The 17,868-nt window shown below is 43.1% G+C and overlaps 1 protein-coding gene across 1 annotated transcript in view; it reads right to left on the bottom strand.

Moving 5' to 3' along the window:
- topbp1 (DNA topoisomerase II binding protein 1) overlaps positions 1-17,868 on the bottom strand; it is a 162,914-nt gene that overhangs the window by 63,265 nt on the left and 81,781 nt on the right. The window contains exons 16-18 of the mRNA XM_067999941.1: positions 14,806-14,912; positions 14,571-14,694; positions 11,409-11,552 (exon numbers count right to left, since the gene is read on the bottom strand). Of these exons, the coding sequence (XP_067856042.1) occupies positions 11,409-11,552; positions 14,571-14,694; positions 14,806-14,912 (375 nt within the window). The remainder of the gene's footprint in view (positions 1-11,408; positions 11,553-14,570; positions 14,695-14,805; positions 14,913-17,868) is intronic.

The following is a 17,868-nucleotide window of genomic DNA, read 5'->3' as shown; positions in this document are numbered from 1 at the left end:
ATCACATTTAATTTACATCTCACTGTTTGTGTCTTTTGTAATAAATGGTAGAAAATCAAGAGTATGCACATAAATGTAAGTTTGTTCATTTGAAGTGTCAGCTTCGGGCATGCGTTCAAATCCTGGAGTGAAGCAGCTCAGAAATATCAAGTTTTAAAATAGCGATTTGACGATAGATTAATCTGATATTGGCGATACAATATGAAGTCTTGGTGTTTCCATTACAGCAATGTGTCCAGAAAGGTGGAATACAAATAAACAATAAAAAATACAACATAACATAAAACAAAAGAGCTGTTCACAACATTCCCCAGGGAAAGGATTGCTTAAATCAAACTGCAGCAGGTAGAAAACATTTCTATTCGAAGTAGTCTTACTAACTCGTACACAGAGGAGAGATAGCCTTTCGGTCTAAGTCACAGATGCTCACTGACTTTGATGGAAAGTCCACAATCCGAAGAAGCAACTTCCTTTGAGGGCCACATTTTCAAACTCACCAATAGGCAAGCTGATGTGCTTACTTTCACACTAATATATGCACTGGGCCAAATTCAGCTGGGCAAAATCAGATAAGAGGTTTCTGAAATCATAATTTTACAACTTCATGTTACATAAGGTGTAGGCCATCTGGCCCCTCGAGTCTGCTCCGCCATCCAACAAGATCATGGCTGATCTTCTACCTCTTTGATTTAATACTATCTTTAATTTCTCTTGTTAGCCACGGTTGGACCACTTTTCCTGTTGGGTTTTTGTGCCTTAAAAGAATACAAACGTAGTAAATTATGTATTAATTCTTTAAATGCTAGCCATTGCCTGTCTACTGTCATACCTTTTAATGTAGTTCCCCAATCAACCACAGCCAACTCACGCCTCATACCTTTGTAGTTTCCTTTGTTTAGATTTAAGACCCTAGTTTTGGATTGAACTACTTCACTTTCAAACTTAATGAACAATTCTATCATATTATGGTCACTCTTCCCCAAGAGCTCCTTTACAACATTATTAATTAACCCTTTCTCATTGCACAATACTAGATCTAAAAAGCCTGTTCCCTGGTTGGTTCCTCAACATACTGATCTAGAAAACCATCTCATATAAATTCCAGGAACTCGTCCTCCACAGTATTAGTGCTAATTTGGTTTGCCCAATCTATATGTAGATTAAAGTCCCCCATGATTACTGTATTACCCTTGTTACATGCACTTCTAGTTTCCTGCTTTATACCGTGCCCTACATTACCACTACTGTTTGGTGGCCTATAAACAACTCCCACCAATGTTTTCTGCCCCTTGCTGTTTCTTAGCTCCAGCCAAACTGATTCTACATCTTGATCTTCTGAGCCAGGATCCTTTCTCATTATTGTACTGATCTCATCCTTTATTAACAGTGCTACCCCACCTCCTTTTCCTTTTTGCCTGTCCTTCCTATCCTCGAATCTTCAGTTCCCAGCCTTGGTCACCCTGCAGCCACATCTCTGTAACGGCAATTTACTTCTATTTGTGCTGTCAATTCATCTACCTTGTTGTGAATGCTGCGTGCATTCAGATAAAGTGCCTTTAATTTTGCCTTTTTCACATTTTTTCCTATTTTGACCTTATTTGCTCCTGGCCTTTGTTTCCGCTGCCTTCCAATTTCACTTACTACTTTTCTGCCTTCCACTTCCAGCTTTGTTACTCTCCCTTCTGAATCTCCTCTCAGGTTCCCATCCCCCTGCCAAGTTAGTTTAAACCCTTCCCAACATCACTAGCAAATCTTGCTGCAAGGATATTGGTCCCGGTCCTGATGAGGCACAACTCATCCGGCTTGAACAGGTCCCACCTTCCCCAGAACCAGTCCCAATGCCCCAGGAATCTAAAGCCCTCCCCCTCCCGCACCATCTCTCCAGCCATCCATTCATCTGCTCTATCCTCCTATTTCTATACTCACTAGCGCATGGCACTGGGAGTTTTTTTTTAATTCATTGGATGTGGGTGTCACTGGCAAGGCCAGCGTTAGTTGCCCATCCCTAATTGCCCTTGAGAAGGTGGTGGTGAGCCGCCTTCTTGAATCGCTGCAGTCCGTGTGGTGACTTTTTGTAGCGAGATTGTATAATTGAGTGGCTTGCTGGGCCATTTCAGAGGGTGATTAAGAATCAACCACATTGCTGTGGGTCTGGAGTCACATATAGGCCAGACCGGGTCAGGACAGCAGGTTTCCTTCCCTAAAGGACATTAGTGAACCAGATGGGATTTTACGACAATCCGGTAGTTTCATGGCCACTATTAATGATACCATTTTTTCCCCTCCAGATTTTATTTAATTAATTGAATTTAAATTCCCCAGCTGCCGTGGTGGGATTTGAACTCATGACTTCGGATTATTAGTCCAGGCCTCTGGATTACTAGTCCAGTAATATAACCACTATGCTAACGTACCCGCATAATCCGGAGATTACTACCTGAGGTCCTTCTTGTTAATCTCTATCTTAACTCTTTAAAATCTGCCTGCAGGGCCTCATCTCTCTTTCTACCTATGTCATTGGTACCGATATGGACCACGACCTCTGGCTGTTCACCCTCCCCCCCAGAATGTTCTGCAGCCGCTCAGTGACATCCTCGACTCTGGCACCAGGGAGGCAACATACCATCCTGGAAACACGTCTGCAGCCGCAGAAACGCCTGTCTGCTCCCCTAATTATGGAATCCCCTATCACGATTGCTCTCCTGACCTTTCTCCTCCGCCTCCGCCCCCGCCCCCCCCGTACAGCTGAGCCACCCATGGCCCTGTGGACTTGTCTCTGGCTGCACTCCGCAGAGGAATCCTCTCCCCCACCAGTACCCAGAACTGAATACTGGTTGGAGAGTGAGATGCCCTCAGGGGACTCCTGCACTACCTGCCTGGTCCTCCTCGCCTGTCTGGCGGTCACCCAGTCCCTCTCTGCCTGCACTCTCTTAAGCTGTGGGGTGACCACCTCCTGAAACCCTGTTCCTATAAATAAGGGTCTGCTCCATACTGGAGCGTCAATTCGTTTTACCCAAAAGCACCGTAGAAAATAAAATGCATCGTCTGCAATGCCCGAGGAGATGCCTGGTGGGAGTGTGGCATGCAGCAGATGCTCCTGAAAAGATTGGCGAACAAAATAACGAATTGTTCATTCCCCTATAGATTATATCCTCCCAAATCACTGGAGGCTGGCATTCTGGTAACTAGGATGAAGGGATGGAACATAAAGGAAGGGGAATAGAGATTTCAGCCACCATGTCAATCCTGCCTATATAGTATCTTCAAAGGTCAAGTCAAAACAATGATGCTTGGTACCAGTCTATAGGTTACTTTACACAGTTGCATCACAGAGACTGTCTACTGCAACCTAATTCAAGGATTCAAGGAGGCAAACCCTTCCTAACTGCCAGATGCAGAACACAATCTGCTAATCATCTGGCAAGCTGCAACTTGACCATCCTACTAAGTGCCTTGGGGTCAAATAACACAAATAGCTGTTGTGATCGGTGGAGGGATTTGGTACAGTCAACATATTAGGACAATGGTCCAGAAGCATTCACACTGTGAAACCCCTTTCTTAACTCATTTAGGAGGACAGGCAGTAAAAATTAAGCATGACAGCTTTTCTTTAAACGAAAATGGGATACAACATTTGATGGAACACCCAGTAAGTACCGAATAAACAGTATGCTAACTAAGGCTGATCAATTCCCAATGGTTGGCACACACTCATCCTATATACTGAAACCTTTGCTGGCAACAGCGTTGTTTTCTATGGCAATTCACAAATGCCAAGAGGTTCAAAAGAAGAGCAGATCAATTTATGAACGCTCAAATTAATGTCCCTGTTTGAGACAAGAGGGTACCTGACCAGATTTAATTTCCAAACCACTCTCGTGTGAATCGCCACACCAGAGGATGCTCTCTCACTCACAAATACTGCTGGAGGAGGAAAAATAAACTGTGCCCAAGCGGCTGAAGATTTCTGCATCTGCAGGGATCTGCATTTCTGCTTTCAGCCAGTGACCATTAGCCTCTCACAGATCCCACAGTACATTCTGACTGCTGCAGCAGCATCCTGCTGCTGTTCCAAAGCACTGGGTAATCTCCTCAGACAGCTCTGATGGGCCATGAGTGGAATAAGCTTTATTCTATGAGTGATTTCTAACTCCAGAACCCTTCCCGTCCCTGGGATACCCACTGGAGAAAAACGGCTCCCAATCACACTGAGCTGTAGCAGAATTCTGACTCCAAGTAAGGTCTAGATGATCAGATGAGAAACTTCTATTCTACTATATATACTTTGTTCATTGGAAGTTTCCAGGAAGCTAACGGAGAATTCTCTGTGGGAGTAACCCCTTGGCTTGCAGACATTCACTTCAATCAGGCTAACAAAAAGAAGCCCGAGTGGTCCAGAAGTACCATTTAACCCAATAATTGCGATAAATTGCAGCAAAGAAATTGGATCACTACTACTTAGAACCAAAACGTCTGAGAATTATGACTTCCGAGGCAGGATTACTACAATCATGTACAAGTTCCACATCTTCATTTTTTGTCAAACTCTCAGAATCAGAGATGATAGAGATGCCTAGAAAGATTTGCTTGTATGAAAACAAGCTATCCAGGGTCCAATGGTGACCTATTTCTGGCTGTTGAGGGACTTTCACTCACAAATACTGCTGGAGGAGGAAAAATAAACATAAAAGAGCAGACTGTTCTTTGCTAGTACAAACTGATCAGTTTTCAAGTAACAGTAATCAATGGGCGGCCTTTAAAGAGGACATAGTTCGGGTATAGTCTGGGTACATTCCCACGAGGGGGAAAGGTAGGGCAACTAAAGCCAGAGCTCCCTGGATGATGAAAGAGATAGAGAGCAAGATGAAGCAGAGAAAGGGGGCGTATGACAGATGTCAGGTTGAGAACCAGGCTGAATGTAGAAAGTACAGAGGAGAGGTGAAAAAGGAAATAAGAGGGGCAAAGAGATTAGACTGTCGGCTAACCTAAATGAGAATCAAAAAGATGAGGGGTGGGGCTGATTTGGCATCAAAAAGGAGATCTATGCATGGAGGCAGAGGGCATGGCTGAGGTAATAAATGAGTACTTTACATCTGTCTTTACCAAGGAAGAAGATGCTGCCAAAGTCACAGTAAAAGAGGAGGTAGCTGAGATATTGGATGGGCTAAAAATTGATGAAGAAGAGGTACTAGAAAGGCTAGCTGTACTTAAAGTAGATAAGTCAACCGGTCCGGATGGGATGCATCCTTGGTTGCTGTGGGAAGTAACAGTGGAAATTGCAGAGGTACTGGTCATAATCTTCCAAACATCCCTTAGATAAGGGGGAGGTGCCAGAGGACTGGAGAATTGCAATTGTTACACCCTTGTTCAAAAAAGGGTGTAAGGATAAACCCGGCAACTATAGGCCAGTCAGTTTAACCTCAGCGGTGGGAAAGCTTTTAGAAACGATAATCTGGGACAAAATTAATAGTCACTTGGTCTGGATTAATAAAGGAAAGCCAGCACGGATTTGTTAAAGACAAACCATGTTTAACTAACTTGATAGAGTTTTTTGATGAGGTAACAGAGAGGGTTGATGAGGGCAATGCCGTTGATGTGGTGTATATAGACTTGCAAAAGGCGTTTGATAAAGTGCCACATAATAGGCTTGTCAGCAAAACTGAAGCCCACGGAATAAAAGGGGCAGTGACAGCATGGATACAAAATTGACTAAGTGACAGGAAACAGAGAGTAGTGGTGAAAGGTTGTTTTTCGGACTGGAGAGAGGTATACAGCGGTGTTCCCCAGGGGTCGGTACGAGGACCACTGCTTTTCTTGATATATATTAATGATTTGGACTTGGGTGCACAGGCTTCAAGAAGACTGGTGTAATGGGTGGACACATGGCAGATGAAATTTAGTGCAAAGAAGTGCAAGGTGATATATTTTGACAGGAAGAACAAGGAGAGGCAATATAAACTAAATAGTACAATTCTAAAGGGGGTACAGGAACAGAGGGACCTGGGGGGATATGTGCACAAATCTTCAAAGGTGGCAGGACAGGTTGAGAAAACAGCTAAAAAAGCATACGGGATCCTGGGCTTTATAAATAGAGGCATGGGGCTCAATTTTAGGGGGCAATTGTGGGCGGGGTGGAACTCCGAAAATCACGGAAATCCCGTTCGGGTTCGGAAGCCGGCTCCAACCCGCCGACTTCCGAGTTTCCCAGGGACCCACCTGTGTGCGCGCGGGAGACCCGAAAATGGAAGTCCCGCATGACAGTTAAAGAGCCAAATGTACCTCATTGAGGTATTTAAGGCATTTTACCCGTGACAGATGAAGGGATTTAAAAGATTTTTAACTTACCTGGGCGACTTGCCCACCGATTCTGATTCACACCTGGTGAAACCAGGCGTGAAGGGTTGGGTCAGGGAAAAAGAAACTAAATAAATTACATAAAGCACCATAGAAGGAAGTTAAAACACAAAATGAACCTACCTCTTCACCCCTCCCGATGTCCCCCTCTTCACCCCTCCCAATCCTCCCCTCTCCCCCCCACCCCCGATCTTACATTCTCTCACCCTACCCGGTCTTCCGTTCCAGCGCTGGATGACGTCTCTCTCTCTCTCCCCCCCACCCCTCGCGTTGCAGCTCCTGATGGAAGCCAGCCAGAGAGGACGTTAATCATCAGCAATCAACATGCGATCGCGTCGGAAACAGTAAGTTTTGTTCATGCGGGTTTGCCACGCGCCCAATCACCACGCCGCCCCCCCACCACTGCCAACCCGCCACCATTGCAAAATTGACCCCATAGAGTACAAAAGCAAGGAAGCTATGGAGAACCTTTATAAAACACTGGTTCGGCCACAACTGGAGTATTGTGTCCAATTCTGGGCACCGCACTTTAGGAAAGATGTGAAGGCCTTAGAGAGGGTGCAGAAGAGATTTACTAGAATGATTCCAGGGATGAGGGACTTCAGTTACGTGGATAGACTAGAGAACTGGGGTTGTTCTCCTTGGAGCAGAGAAGGTTGAGAGGAGATTTGATAGGCGTGTTCAAAATCATGATGGGTCTAGACAAAATAAATAAAGAGAAACTGTTCCCATTGGCGGAAGAGTCAAAAACCAGAGGTCACAGAGTTTCCAAACTAACACACCCAGAAATCCTCACAGGAAATGCTTCTGTTTGATTGATATGGAGTGTACTGTGTTTCCTAGGGATAATTACCGTAGTCCAGAGAGATTAGGCATAGGTTGGCAAGAGACAAGAATTAAGGACCTTCCAGAGCGTTCAGGGTGTTGCTGTAATTTAACCAGATAAAACTGTGCAACCTAGCAGCACAGAGCTTTGGTAAACTTCTTGCTGTTTGTCCAGCCAGGACCACTTTACCAGTTGGGGCTCTGGCTTGCAGAACTATCTACAGCAGGGCAGGAAGAATCCTAGCTCCCTGTGACATGTCTACTCCTCCAGGTCCCATTAGCGAGCCAGGGTTGGCTTTGGGATACTGTGGACCTGCCTGGCTCAGGTATCAGATTACCAAATCTGCCACAAAGGGTGTTCCATCACCAGGCAGCCTACTTGACCCCAATTAAGTCTCTCTCTAATTAATTGGTAATTAGACAGCGAACAAGTGCGAGTTTGAGTCCTCACTCGGAGCACAGCCGATATCAGGAGCTTCTAAGAAGAGGTCTTGTGAACAGGTTGAATAAAACCTACTTGTTTTGTGATCTAAAATGTCAATGGGAAATAAATGAGAATAGATCTTTGGAATAGGAAAAACACTGCAATATTCCCATGCTGGTAAACATTGGGTGGCTGACCGCACAAGAACTGCATTTTATCTTCACAAACATCCCAACCTAGGATTCCTTGTTGTATTTTTTCAACAGGCACTGAAAGATAGAGAATATGGCCGTAGCTGCCATTAATGTTTTACAGCCTGTCTCTAAAAAAAGCTAGATCCAGGTTGGGATATTTGTGAACATAAAATGCAGTGCCTACATCAAGGAAGACTACTTCAAGCTACTGAAAGGTAAATTTAGAACTGATGTTTGGAAGTAGTTCTTCACACAAAGAGTGATCAACATGTGAATGAATTTGTGGGTAAGGTAGTCGATACAAAAAGTTAATCATTATTTACGGAGCAGCTGAATGCTAGGAGACACTGTGGTATAATGTTTGCTATATTATGTACCTCTATGAGGTCACCTCTCAGTTACCTCCTTTCAACAACAACTTGCATTTATATAGCGCCTTTAATGTAATAAAACGCCCCAAGGTGCTTCACAGGAGCTCAGGCAACTGAAGGCACGGCCGCCAATGGTGGAGCGATTAAAATCAGGGATGTGCAAGAGGCCAGAATTGGAGGAGCGCAGAGATCTCGGAGGGTTGTGGGGCTGGAGGATGTTACAGAGATAGGGAGGGGCGAGGCCATGGAGGGATTTGAAAACAAGGACGAGAATTTTAAAATCGAGGCGTTCCCGGACTGGGAGCCAATGTAGGTCAGGGAGCACAGGGGTGATGGGTGAATGGGACTTGGTGCGAGTTAGGATACGGGCAGCAGAGTTTTGGATGAGCTCAAGTTTATGGAGGGTGAAAGAAGGGAGGCCGGTCAGGAGAGCATTGGAATAGTCAAATCTAGAGGTAACAAAGGCACGGATGAGGGTTTCAGATGATGAACGGAGGCAGGGACGGAAAAGGGTGATGTTACGGGTGTGGAAGTAGGAGGATCCTATGTTTCTCCAGTCTTTCCTTATAAGTCAGCCGCTCTCCAACTTGTGGCTCTTCTGTAGGGCTTGACTGTCTCCCTTGTGCCTCAGTGACTACAATTGATAGTGTTTAATCTGTGGTCTGACCAGAGCACCATGAAGTTTAAAGTATGGCAACTTGCACTCTACGTAATTGGTTACATAGGTTAGCACTCTATTTGCTTCACAGTGACTGGACGTACTAAGCACTGAGACTACTAACAACCCTAGACGTTTTGCAACTTCCACACTTGGCTATTTCAACACCATGGAATATGCATGTACATTCATTTTCTCTTCCTTCCTATGATTATTTAAACTTATCCGCATTTAATTTGCCACAGGTCCACCTGCTTACAGATTTCATGTGGCACATTTGGCTGACTTTTCAGACTTGAATATATCATTCTTCCCCCCCACTCCCCCGCCCTCAAGTATAAATGTGACTAGTTTACATTGACTTTGTGAATCCAGGTTATTAATTTAACTAAAAACAGTTGGGGTCCCAACACCAGTATCCAGGTCACTCCACATGGTACTCTCCCCTCCCCAACATCATTCCCTGAACAAGTATGCGCTGCTATCTCTCGCCTTTCAGCCAATTTCTTAACCATTCCCAAACTTTTAATTCATACCTCTTTAACTTTATATAGCATTCTTTCGTGTGGAACTAGGTCAAGTGCTTTTTAAAACTATAGATACACCACATCATGGGGTTTTCAGAGTCCACTTGGAGTGTCCTGAAAAAAAGTCAATGGGCGGGGCTGGGCAAGCAGCATCTTCCAGATCTGAAGTTGAGCTGGCTGCTTTTACTAAGTTATCGTTACAGGTAATCCTCAAGTTTACTCCCGACAATCGGTCCTGCTGCTTTAACCTATTTTGGATGAAAATCTAACGGATCTGTAATTGCCTGGCTTTTTTTTGTCACCTCTTTAGCTGGTTTCCAGAGACTTTATACCGTGCTAAATTTATGATTGGCGATAACTATATTAAGTTAAAATTGGATAATTATTTAGATATCGCACAATTATTTTGGGGAGGTGATTCTATTTCATTACAAGATTAGCTGTTCTCTTTTCAGATGAATAACCTGTTTTCAAACATAGTTACCGAATTTGTGGCCTTTCCCTACCAGAGTGATTTAGAAGATTAATCAATAATTAAGTTTGTGCAACTTAGTTTGAAATAAGTCAAGTCTTGGGTCCAGCAGATGTCCATCGCGACACATATCATGCCAAACCATGCCATAAGATAAATTACACGTCAAAGGGAAACAACATGTGATTGGCTCAAACCACCACTACCGGTTAAATTATCTATTGACTGAATGCAAGCCAAACAAAAATCACTTTCATTCACGAGGCAATCAGCAAGAGAAAGGGCCACGAAACAATTATATGTGTTTTAAAACCTAGTAACCTGCAACTATCTCAAAACAAATAAAGTAAAATTCCTCAAAACTATTTCTTCAAACTGCTTTTGGTTGTAATTTTCCTTCCTCACTTTGGTCAGCAAAAAGCATTTATAACACGTTTTTAAAAAAGCATTTTATAAAAAAAAATCACACAATTACAAAAAAAATCTCTCAATTCCTAAAACGAGTCTTGTATTGTTAAAAATGCTTGCAAGAACTTCCATGCACAGGCCTGCCCCTTCCTGGCATTTCAGTTCTATTTATGTTCCTGAGTTGAAGGTTTCACCTGAGTTTCAAACATAGTTACCAAATCTGTGGCCTTTATCTACCAGGGTAATTTAGAAGATTATCCAATAATTAAGTTTGTGTAACTTAGTTTGAAATAAGTCAAGTCTTGGGTCCAGCACATGTCCATTGCGACACATACCATACCATACCAAAAATGAAATTGGTAACTATGTTTGAATCGCAGTGTTCTGAGCTAAGACTGTTGCTTGGGATGATTTTTGTTGTGTCACTGAGGGGAACTGATATTTGTGTTGGGGCTGCAGAAGGGTGGTTATGAAACACTTTGATCCAGAACATAGACAAAGCAGCCCAAGTTGATTAGTCAGGCCGAGACCGTGGCATTCCAAGTGCAGGTCATTAGAAAACTCTCCCTGCAAGATACTTCCATCAATGGATCATGAAAAACTACAAATCCACTGTAGGAAATAAGCAGGGGTGGGGGGAGGAATATCTCATCACTGAAATAACTGAGGGCAAAACAAAGATTTTGGCAAGGGAGGGAGCGGGGGAGGATGAAGAAAATATTTGCATCTTAAGTAAATACTGTAAATCCACTGTGGGAGGTAGTGCAAAGCATATTTTATAACGCAAATAACTGAGAATAAGAGGTTTGGGGAATGAAGGACAAAGTTACTTGTATCTTAAGTAAGTTTTATAAAGTGGCAGGTTTGTAAGATATATATGTGGCCTGTACTTTGTCAATTTTAATAAGTCTGCAATAATGCAATGATAGACAAACCACTTGTGCTTAGGCTTCTGTGGAACTATGGTAAACATCAGAAACTGAACTCCAGGCCTCAAACAACTCATAAGCAAAGACATGGGAGATCTGCCAGCAAACTTTAAAAAACATTATACAACCTCAGGGTGAATCTCAGCTGATATTCACACTGTTCTCATTGTGAAATGGAATAAATCAGTCCTTGTTTGTAGCACTGACACATATAAGTTGTACTACGACTATACATTCCGACAATACCTGTTCATTTCTGTGTCTAGCTTCCGAAGGGCACGTGCGAGTGGAGACTTTGGTTTCTTGAACTGCACTCATGTCCAGACTCATATTAGGATTGTACGTGTGAGGATAAAGAGATTCAGCCACTTTTTTCTGCTCATCAGCACACTGCATCAAAAGAGTTCCGAGATTTAGTGATCCAAGTAACAAATTATTCATAAAATATAACTGCAACTGGGAAGTCACATTCCACTGCAGTTTCATTTGAATCAAAAGAAATATTGGTACTAAGCACTAACTTCACCCTACTGTAGCCATTGAATTTTCATGGAATTTAGGATCCACTGGGTTGTTGGCATATTCCGCTATTTTCTCCACAAATATGACCGTGCAAAACGGGAGAACTGGAGGCAATAAATTACTGGTTAGGCCTCAGCTGGAGTATTGTGTCCAATTCTGGGCACCACACTTTAGGAAGGATGTCAAGGCCTTGGAGAGGGTGCAGAGATTTACTAGAATGGTACCAGGGATGAGGGACTTCAGTTACGTGGAGAGACTGGAGAAGCTGGGATTGTTCTCCTTAGAGCAGAGAAGGTTAAGGGGAGATTTGACAGAGGTGACAGAAGGATGATAGAGTAAATAAGGAGAGACTGTTTCCAGTGGCAGAAGGGTTGGTAACCAGAGGACACAGATTTAAGGTAATTGGCAAAAGAGCCAGAGGTGAGATGAGGAGAAATTTTTTTACGTAGTGAGTTGTTGCACAGCCTGAAAGGGCAGTGGAAGCAGATTCAATATTAACTTTCAAAAGAGAATTGGATAAATACTTGAAGGGAAAAAAATTTAAGAGGACTATGGGGATAGGGCAGGATAGTGGGACTAATTGGATAGCTCTTTCAAAGAGCCGGCACAGGCATGATGGGCCGAACGGCCTCCTCCTGTGCTGTACCAATTACGATACTGTGATATGTTGATAGGGTTAGATGAAGAGGGGTGGGAGTAGGCTCGTGCAGAGCAGCAGGGCCCAATGGCCTGTTTCTGTGCTGTAAATTCTGTGAAAAAAAGTAGTATTTTCCTCATGCTCCTCAAGCATTGATGAAGCTTCCTCAATGATAAAGGCATGTAGCTGAGTGATAGAGCTGATTACCAGACTTAGTCTGTGCTGAGTTAGGTGATCCCTGCTACAGTGGCAGTAGACGTACAACAATTAACCTCAAAGGCAAAGGAAAAAGAAAAAAAAATCAGCCAGGATTGCTGATCTCGATAATGTTAAATGATTGGGTCAGGACAGGATGGGTATTGGATGTTAAACCCTCACTGTCAAAAGGCCTGCCAACAGTCAGTGCATAGGAATGACCATTTGGGTGAGGTAGCAGAGACGAGCTGGTGCCCAGAAAACTCAACCGGTAGGAATCAAAGGAGATAGGAAAAAACTGGAAAAGAAAGTTTAGAATATAATCACTTTGCAAAGTTTTCAATCAAAGTGTGTCAGGTGAAACACAATTCAACTTGTTCAATTAACCTGAACCGAACGTTCATTACAATGGCTGCCTAAATTCTGTCTTAGAAACTATGGCCCTGATAATAACTCCAAGGTTGGAAGAGAGGGGGGGCTAGAATTTGCAGATGGGAAACCCGGAGGTATGGGTTTCCTGGACATCCTGACAATTTTGACGTCCGGATGTCCTTTAAATTTTTCAAATCATTTTCCCGCCCGCAGCCAGCCAGATTGAGAGGCCGGCTGGCTGGCTGCCGGGCAGGAAGGCCTGTGGCTGATAAATACAGAGCAAACCAATTGAAAATATTAGCCAAAGGAATGTCATCAGAACAGTGGTGAGAACCGAGTGATGCAGCAAATTAGTCGACTGTCCTTTCATCCCATTAGTCTGGGTTGTTTTCAAATCCAAGTCCCAGAGATGAACATATCTATCTTTCTACTGTAATAGTCCTACGTGAAATGCATTTGGACAGTCGCAACTTAAATCACAGTAGATGCATGCAACAGCAAAAATTTGCCCAGAAATATGGTGCAAACCACCACTAAACTAGCAATGTCATTTTAGACAGGCCACAGGATTGCTGTGTAGGAAATAGAAAAATGGAAAAACATGGTGCTGCAAGGTGTTCCTCTGAGTTAGGGTTACAACGTAAATACAGCCTTACTATATCCCACGTTATCCCTGACATGCAGTATTTGATCCCAACAGTGAGTGCCTCAAGTGGGAAAGTGTTCAATTTCTCACTTGAAAAGCACAAAAAATGACCCAAAAGGTGCCGATAGTTATAGGTTTGGTTAAAGCAGCAATCACAGAATACCTGAAATCTGGCAAGTAACAAATCTGGGGCATAATTCCCTAAAAGGAGCAGTACAAGTACCAGCAAATTTTTAATTAGCCAATTTTTAACTACTATCACAGGGTTAATAAATCCACGTCAATGGTCGTCACAGTAAATCTGCCTAGAGTTCACTGCTTCTTATAGGCACAGTTTAAAACAGAGGGCTAAGCTATGCTAATATCATGGGCTTCACTCATGTCTAATAGCAACATTTTATGATGTAGTTTTCATATTATTAGTGTATTAGTGATGGTCTACAACCTAAGTTTAAACAGGAGCAACAATCACCTTTGAGAAGTAAAACCAAACTTGTTAAAAAAAAAATTCAAATCAACATCTCAAATGCAAACTAGTTCCATCAGTTGGCGAGTCGGTAACTTGAGGGCATAAATGTAAGATCATCATCAAAAGAGCGAAGGGAGAGGTAAAGAGATTTTTTTTTTTACACACATAAGGTTGTTAAGACATGGATTTCCCTTATCAGAAACAGTGGTAGAAGCCAAATCCATAATAGCTTTTAAAAGTGAAAAAGAAAAATTTAAAAGGGTACGGGGAATGGGACAGGCTGTAAAATTCTATGATTCTAGCAATATAGTTTATCCTTCTATCAGCAAGAAGTATCTATTTACATGATAATGAGACCATCACTGCAAACATATACATGCAATGTCTGGGTTTACATAAAATTGCAGTGAAACAGATATGAAAAAAGTGTGTATCGGAGATCGGTAATGCGTGATCAATAGTGAACTTCAATAAATAGCAGTTTGGAGGCCTGGAGTGCACTTCTTAAAAGAATCTATTTACTCGGCCCCAGACCGAGAGCTGCACCGAAGGGACTATTTCTCTTACTGCAAACAGCCAGTGTTCAGAGACGATGTGTATGCTCTTTTCTTTGGCGCTCTTGTATTCCCGACTGCTGTCATTCTGCCGCCCCTGGTAGATGAAATGGGTTACCGTTTCATCATAACTCCACCTAAAAACACAAATACAACACGTAAGTTGCTGTGTAAAGGTCATTTTAACCTGACTAAAGTAGGAAAAATCCATATTGAGAAGTGGCTGCTTAACAGCTGTAAATTAATACCTGTAATCTGCTCCAAGGGAGGCTGCAATCGCATTCAAATCGCCCTGTCTCTTACCAAGCTTCTTACTGACACAAACTACTACATCTGCCAGGACTTTTGGCTCTTCCTGTCAAAGGTTGAGAAAAGAAAACAATATAATGTGCTATATATATAGCGTGGCTATGCTTTACAGGAAGGAATTACGAAACAAGTGGAAAAAGTGTTCCAATCTGTAGAAAATTCACAGTTAAAACAAACTAATTTAAGTTCCAAAACATCAATGTGCTGCACTGATACAGAATCGTAACATTTCAGTATCATTAAACAAAGGAACAGAACAGATTAGAGTCATTTCAAGTCTCCTCACTCACTGCTGCCCCAACAAAAGGTTTAATGTACTTGGCAAATTATTTAATTTGATTGGAACCCTAAAGTAAATGTCTATACCCAGACTTTGCAAATGCTATATTGTAGACAGAGTCATAATACATAAAACAATGACTAATGACTTATTGTCAGGAGTCTTCCTCATTCTTTGAACAAAGGTCAAACGCTACATACAAACTGGAATGGTCACCATCCCATAGAGGAAATCACCAAGGCACTGATAAGCCCTGTCCATCAAGTGGTCCACATTCTGTTGCCTTATTTGGAACAGCCCTTCACTTTGTTCGCAGTGAAACCAATGGAATCAGCAAGAGTACAAAAACATTACAGTAATAAAATTGGTACAGAAAACTGATTACAGTTAAACAAAGCTCTGGTCCAAGGCATGTCAGAAATGAGGCATTTACTAGGACATTTTTATACACAAGGGCTTTAACTTCTTACAAAGAATGAAGACAAATAGCAAGCAATCTACAAGGAAGGTGGTGGCTTTAAAATGGCTACTGCACCTGGAATATGCTTACAACCAGGGCTTTGTGTCAGCCTGCGGCTCAGTGGTCGCACTCTCACCTCTAAGTCAGAAGATTGTGGGTTGAAGTCCCAATTCAGTGCAGTACTGAGGGAGTGCTGCACTGTCGGAGGTGCCGTCTTTGAGATGAGATGTTAAACCGGGGCCCCGTCTGCCTTTTCAGATGGACGTAAAAGATCCCGTGGCACTATTCGAAGAACATACGAGTTAAGAGCAGGAGTAGGCCATTCGGCCCCTCGAGCCTGCTCTGCCATTTGATAAGATCATGGCTGATCTGATTGTGACCTCAACCCTACTTTCCCGTCTACCTACTATAACCTTTGACTCCCGAGTTAATCAGGAGTCCATCTAACTCAGCCTTAAAAATATTCAATGACCCTGCCTCCACCGCTCTCTGGAGAAGGGAGTTCCACAGACTCACGACCCTCTGACAGAAAAAAATTTCTCCTCATCTCCGTGTTAAACGGGAGGCCCCTTATTTTTAAACTGTGGCCCCTAGTTCTAGTCTCTCCCACAAGGGGAAACATCCCCTCAGCATCTACCCCTTCTAGTCCCCTCAGGATCTTATATGTTTCAATAAGATCACCTCTCATTCTTCTAAACTCCACTGTATACAGGCCCAACTTGTCCAACCTTTCCTCATAAGATAACCCCCTCATCCCAGGAATCAGTTGAGTGAACCTTCTCTAAACCGCCAATTATGTCCTTTCTTAAATAAGGAGACAAAAACTGCACACAGTATTCTGGATGTGGTCTCACCAATGTCCTGTAAAATTGTAGCAAAACATCTCTACTTTTCATTCCCCTTGCAATAAATGACAACATTCCATTTGCCTTCCTAATCACTTGCTGTACCCGCATACTAACTTTTTGTGATTCATGTACCAGGACACCCAGATCCCTCTGTACCTCAGAGTTCTGCAATATCCTCTCCATTTAAATAATATACTGCTTTTCTATTCCTCCTGCCAAAGTGGACAAGTTCACATTTTCCCACATTATACTCCATCTGCCAAATTTTTGCCCACTCACTTAACCTATCAATATCCATTTGCAGACTCCTTATGTCCTCTTCACAACTTACTTTCCTACCAACCTTTGTCTCATCAGCAAATTTAGCAACAATACATTCAGTCCCTTCATCCAAGTTATTGATATAGATTGTAAATAGTTGAGGCCCAAGCACTGATCCCTGTGGCACTCCACTCGTTACATCTTGCCAACCTGAAAATGACCCATTTATGCCTACTCTCTGTTTCCTGTTACCCCCTACACCATGAGCTCTTATTTTGTGTCGTAGCCTTTGATTTGGCACCTTGACAAAAGCCTTCTGGAAATCCAAGTACACGACATCCACAGGATCCCCTTTATCCACGTTGCTTGTTACTTCCTCAGCAAGAGCAGCGAGTTCTCCTGGCCAATATTTATATCTCAACCAATATCACTAAAAGGTGGTCTCGACCACTTCTCTCTCTTCCCTTGCCCACCAATCTAAACCTCCCCCAAGGCTTCCTCCTGCCATAGCCCTGAACCTGTGTCTTTCTCCAGTTTCTCGACTATCTACCCACCTTATGCACCTTGACCCTATTCCCACTAAACAGCTAACTATCCAACTTCCCCCATGCTAGCTGACGTAAAGGGTTCCCTCTCCTCAGGTACTGAACATTGCGCTTTCACCAGCATCACCCCTCGTCAAAAAAACCTTTATCCTTGTAAACTATCGACCCATCTCCAACCTTGCTTTCTTCACCAAAGTTCTTCAACATGCTATCACCACCCAAATCTGTGTCCATTTTTCCTGCAACTCCATGTCGGAATCTCTCCAATCAGGTTTCCGTTCCTGCCAGAACACCAAAATGGCCCTAAACAGTCACAAATAACATCCTCTGTGACTGCGACGCATTATCTCTCCTCATACTTCTCGTCCCCTCTGCAGCCTTTGACACGGTCCATCACACCACCCTTCTCCAATGCCTTTGACACGGTCCATCACACCACCCTTCTCCAATGCCTTTGACACGGTCCATCACACCACCCTTCTCCAATGCCTTTGACACGGTCCATCACACCAACCTTCTCCAATGCCTTTGACACGGTCCATCACACCACCCTTCTCCAATGCCTTTGACACGGTCCATCACACCACCCTTCCCCAATGCCTTTCCTC

Source organism: Heptranchias perlo, chromosome 2 (genome assembly GCF_035084215.1).
Source record: "Heptranchias perlo isolate sHepPer1 chromosome 2, sHepPer1.hap1, whole genome shotgun sequence".
NCBI lineage: Eukaryota > Metazoa > Chordata > Chondrichthyes > Hexanchiformes > Hexanchidae > Heptranchias > Heptranchias perlo.
This window is presented reverse-complemented; position numbering and strand designations above follow the sequence as displayed.